The sequence below is a fragment of the Melospiza georgiana genome, chromosome 8, assembly GCF_028018845.1.
Source record: "Melospiza georgiana isolate bMelGeo1 chromosome 8, bMelGeo1.pri, whole genome shotgun sequence".
In the NCBI taxonomy this organism is placed as follows: domain Eukaryota; kingdom Metazoa; phylum Chordata; class Aves; order Passeriformes; family Passerellidae; genus Melospiza; species Melospiza georgiana.
The window spans coordinates 33,410,924-33,415,901 of NC_080437.1; the positions used below are offsets into that span (position 1 = coordinate 33,410,924).

Here is a 4,978-nt window from a genome sequence, read left to right on the forward strand (position 1 = left end):
AGGAGACAAACGCTCCTCCACTTCTTCTTGAACAAATAAAGGAACCAGGAAACTCAGCCCTGCCCTTTCCTCAGGGTGGCAAAGAGAAAGCTGAACCCGAAGTTTGTCACCTGTGCTTACAGGGGGGATGCTCAGGGGTGGCAGATAAAGATGGGGCAGGAATTTGGGTGAAACAGGGGCTGAGGTGGGTAATTCCTGCCAGGGAAACGGGGCTGCTGTGCTCTGCACACCCTCCTCAGCAGGCTGCAAGCCTTTTTGGAGCTCCTAGCAGTGGGGCACCACAGAATCCCAGCACATGGGTTCATGCTCCAGCCTAGCTCCTGCTAGAAAAACAATGAAAAAGAAGAGGCAGTGCTGAGACAGGATAAATAAGGAGATAAATCACTTTGCAATACAATACAGCCAAAACCCGAAAATAAACAATTACTTTAAATCATATCAAGCACCCATCACAAACATCACATTTATACAATTGATCCATGTGTAAATTAGCCAATTAATTCTGAATTGCAACACTAATGAAATAATAATTATCTGTTCACAATGGAATTCTATGAGTGAAAGTCTGGAAACAGAAATAAAGACTGCAGCAAAATCCACTCAGCTCCATTACCAGTGGGCAAGGGGGGAATGGTCAATACCAGTCTTTAACATCCTGATATTGCTGGGGAGATGGGATAAATAAAATGCATAAATAAACAAGAAATCTATGGACCTTAAATAATAGAAACAGAAAATTTCTCTTTTAGAACACTGCAGGGTTTTGCTTGTTTGTTTTGCAGTAAAGAATTGCAAAGTGGGAATTTCTTTTAAGTTAACCAGAGGCTGGTTTGATTTTTTGTCCTTGCTTGGCTTTCTACCGTGAATTGTTTGCCCTGAGGGACTCCAAAGGGATTAGGACCTCATAATTACCAAAGCAGTGAAAGATGGATGGAAAAGAGTGGGAGCTTCAGTGCCGAATTATTTCGGTGACTCATATCTAAATAAAATCTTCACTGAGATGGAGAAATGCACTGGGGTCTTCTGTAAGAACTTTTCACCCTTGGCTTTTCATGTAAGAGCTGCACACATTCAGCACAGAGCTTTAGCCCAGGTCTCAGGCAGGAGCCTGGGTTAGGGGCTATTGGCTGTTTTCTGAACGGAAACTATTTCTGTCTGTCTGGGGTTTGTTCCTCTGCACATTTTACCCCAGAGTTAAGGGATATTCTCAGAGAAACAACATTTCTTTGCAAAATTCCCAACGACCTTTTCTTTACCAGGTGCTTTAAGCTGTTAACCAGAGAAGGAACAAGAAACTGTTGTTAATAACAGAATATTTCTGCAAACAATCAATTGCTGAGACCCCATCCCCAAGATGTGTGGAAGGTATATGAACCACCATGTCTGTTGCAGCCAAAAATGTTGTATGACTGGTTCTGTACAAATTCTCCCTCTATTTATAACCCCAAGTGCTCAGGAGGAGGAAAGACTCCTGGGCAGTTTGATCCAGATTAAAAAACGTCTCGTTTCAAATTGCCAAGTGGGTGTCTCTAAAACGAAATAGCAAGAAAAACCAGGTAGATTTGATCAAGGCATTAAAATGCTTAGAAGTAGAGATTGTGGGATTGTTGCTCTCTATGCACATGTGAGCACGTCTGAGTCCAGAGCTCTGCGTGTGCCAGAGCACATTTGTGCAGGGCACGCTCAAAGGTATTCCAAACGTTTAGAAGGATGCCAGAACTGATCCTTCCTTCCTTCCTTCCTTCCTTCCTTCCTTCCTTCCTTCCTTCCTTCCTTCCTTCCTTCCTTCCTTCCTTCCTTCCTTCCTTCCTTCCTTCCTTCCTTCCTTCCTTCCTTCCTTCCTTCCTTCCTTCCTTCCTTCCTTCTCTTCCTTCTCTTCCTTCTCTTCCTTCTCTTCCTTCTCTTCCTTCCTTCTCTTCCCTCCTTCCCTTTCTTCCCTTCCCTCCCCGGGTACGGGCGGGCAGTGCGGGTATTCCGGCCCTACCGGGGCTCCCGTCGCGGTTCCCGGTGTCCCGGGCGGTGCAGGGAGCGCTCCGGGCCCGCCAGGGGGCGCCCTGCGCCCGGACCCCGGGAGCGACGGGGACGGCACCGGGACCGGGGCCGGGATGGGACAGGGAATAGCAGGGACGGAGCCGGGAACGGGGCAGGCATGGAGCCAGGAATGGGGCAGGGATGGATCCCGGGAGCGGCGGGGATGGAACTGGGAACGGGGCAGAAATGGAGCCGGGAACGGGGCAGGGATGGAACCGGGAACAGTGGGGATGGATCAGCGAGCGGGGCAGAGATGGAACCGGGAAGAGCAGGGACGAATCTGGGAGCAGGGCAGGAATGGAACTGGGGGCAGGAATGGAACTGGGAACGGGGCAGGGATGGATCCCGGGAACGGGGCAGTGATGGATCCCGGGATCGCCCCGTGCCCGAACACGCAGAGCGGCACGGATGGATCCTAGAAGCACCGTGCTCCGAGAGCGGTACGGATCGATCCCGGGAGCGCCCGGAGCTCGAAGCCCAGGAGCAGGGCAGGAACGAATTCCGGGATTGGGGCAGGAACGAATCCCGCCTCCTCCTGCCCTGAGCCCACCAGCGGCGGGCTCGGGTCGTGCCCGTTGTCGCCGCTCCGCCGCGGGCTCGACGTGTCCCGGCGGCCCCGGGGAGGCGGTAGGGCTGCCCGCGGTGCGGAGGGCACCGGCACCGTCGGGGCAGAGCTGTCCCTCCACCCCACAGCCCCAGCCCCGCAGCCGCCCGCTCAGTCGTTTCTGCCCCGCGGCGGAGCGGAGCGGAACGGAGCGCGTTGCGGCCGGAGCCTGTCCGGTGCCCGGTATCCCGGCGGGGCCCGGCCCGGCCCGCTCCCCCCCCGGCCGCGGGCGGCTTTTGTTGCCGGCGGCGCGGGGCGGGGGCGCGGGGGGCGGCGCGGCGGGGCGGGGGCGGTTTTGAGGCAGGAGCGGCGCGGCCCGTGCCATTCGCCCGCCGCCGCCGCCGCCGCCGCGCCGCTCCCTTTGTGCCGCCGGCCCGGCCCCGCTCGCCGCCTAATTGGACTCCGCGAACGCCACGGACGGGCGGGCGGGCGGTCGCCGCCTCCGGGCACGGCGGCGCGTCGGGCGGGGGGGGCCGGGGCGGCTGCGAGCAGGGGCTGCGCGGAGCGCTCTCCTCCCGCCCGATCCCATTCGCCTTTGTGCGTGCCCAATCGCCGCGTGCTCCCCGCGCGGAACGGGGATGACATTTTGATTTCATCATTAGCATCCGGCGTCAGGTTGACGCAGCAGCAGCGGCGGCGGGAGGCGGCGGCGGCGGCGGCGGCGGCAGCGACGACCCCGGCTCTCCGCCTGCCCGCAGCAGCGCCCCGGTGCCGCGGGCTGCGCGGGTCCCCCCGGCCCCCCGCGCTGCCGCCCCCCCATGCGAGGGGCCCCCGGCCGGCCCCGCCGCCGCGCTCCCACGCCGCCCCGCCGCGCCTGTCCCCCGCGCCGCCGGGAGCCGCCACCTGCGCGCCGGGCGCGGGCTGCGGGGCCAGCGGCGGCCAGGAGCCGGGCGGGCAGCGGAGGATGCCGGAGACCGGGCAGGAGCCGCCCAGCGCCCCTCCGCCTCCCCCCAAGGAGTCCTTCTACATCAAGAACCTGCTCAACGGCGGCCCCCCCAAGGCGCCTCCCAAGCAGCCGCGGGCGCTGTTCGCCCCCTCGGGCAAGGCGGCGGTGGACGGCGCCGGCTTCGCCCTCTCGCAGGTGGGCGACCTCGCCTTTCCCCGCTTCGAGATCCCGGCGCCGCGCTTCGCCCTGAGCGCGCACTGCCTGGAGCGCGCCCAGACCTGGTGGTACCCCTACGCCCTGACGCCGGCCGGAGCGCACCTGCCCCGCACGGAAGGTACCGTCCCCACAACTTCCACCGCTCCTTCCTGCCCTCCGTCCCTCCCCGGCGGAGCGGCGGGGCCCGGGGGCGGCGGGGCGCGGGGTGGCGCGGGGATCCGGCCGAACGGGACGCGGGGCCTGGGGGGGTGAAGGTGTCTCTTTGTGTCCCTCGTGTCCCCCCTCTTCACGCCCCGCTCCGTCCTTCCCCATCCAGCCGCAGAGAAATCGCTGCTGAGGGACTCGTCCCCCGCCTCGGGCACCGACCGGGACTCCCCGGAGCCGCTGCTGAAGGCGGAGGGGGAGCCGAAGGAGCTGGACTCCAAGAGCCCCGACGAGATCGTCCTGGAGGAGAGCGACTCGGAGGAGGCCAAGAAGGAGGGAGGCGCGGAGGACTGGAAGAAGCGGGAGGAGAGCCCCGAGAAGAAGCCGTGCCGCAAGAAGAAGACGCGCACCGTGTTCAGCCGCTCGCAGGTCTTCCAGCTGGAGTCCACCTTCGACATGAAGCGCTACCTGAGCAGCTCGGAGCGCGCCGGCCTGGCCGCCTCGCTGCACCTGACAGAGACCCAGGTGAAGATTTGGTTCCAGAACCGCCGCAACAAGTGGAAGCGGCAGCTGGCGGCCGAGCTGGAGGCGGCCAACCTGAGCCACGCGGCCGCGCAGCGCATCGTGCGCGTCCCCATCCTCTACCACGAGAACTCGGGCGCGGAGGGGGGCGCGGGGGGCGGCGGAGCCCCCGGCACGCAGCCCCTGCTCACCTTCCCTCACCCCGTCTATTACTCGCACCCCGTGGTCACCTCCGTGCCGCTGCTGCGGCCCGTGTGAGCCCGGGAGGGGCGCGGAGAGGCGCGCAAGGCACCCGGCCGCCTGTGAGTACTGCAGCCCCCCGGGCCGGGGGACACGAGTGCGGGGCTGGGGGGACCCCTCGGCGGGTGGGGGTAGGAGGAAAGCCGCGGAAATTTAGGAGGAAAACAAAAAAAAAACAACAACAAAAAAAAAGAGATTAAAAATCTGGGTGGGGGGAGGGAAACGAAAATGAGGGAAATGAAAGCGGGGGCTTGTAGAGAACCCTGGAGCTGTCACACCTTTTGTAAACGTGGATGAAAACCGCGATGGTCTCGCGCTCTCTTCTCTCTGTGGCT

General features: G+C 61.7%; 1 protein-coding gene across 1 annotated transcript; it reads left to right on the forward strand.

Moving 5' to 3' along the window:
• Positions 1-3,539: 3,539 nt before the first annotated feature.
• On the forward strand, positions 3,540-4,661 carry HMX3 (H6 family homeobox 3). Its single transcript, XM_058028881.1, has 2 exons — positions 3,540-3,855; positions 4,054-4,661. The coding sequence occupies exons 1-2, from the start codon at positions 3,540-3,542 to the stop codon at positions 4,659-4,661; spliced, it is 924 nt and encodes a 307-aa protein (XP_057884864.1).
• The last annotated feature ends 317 nt before the right edge of the window (positions 4,662-4,978 follow it).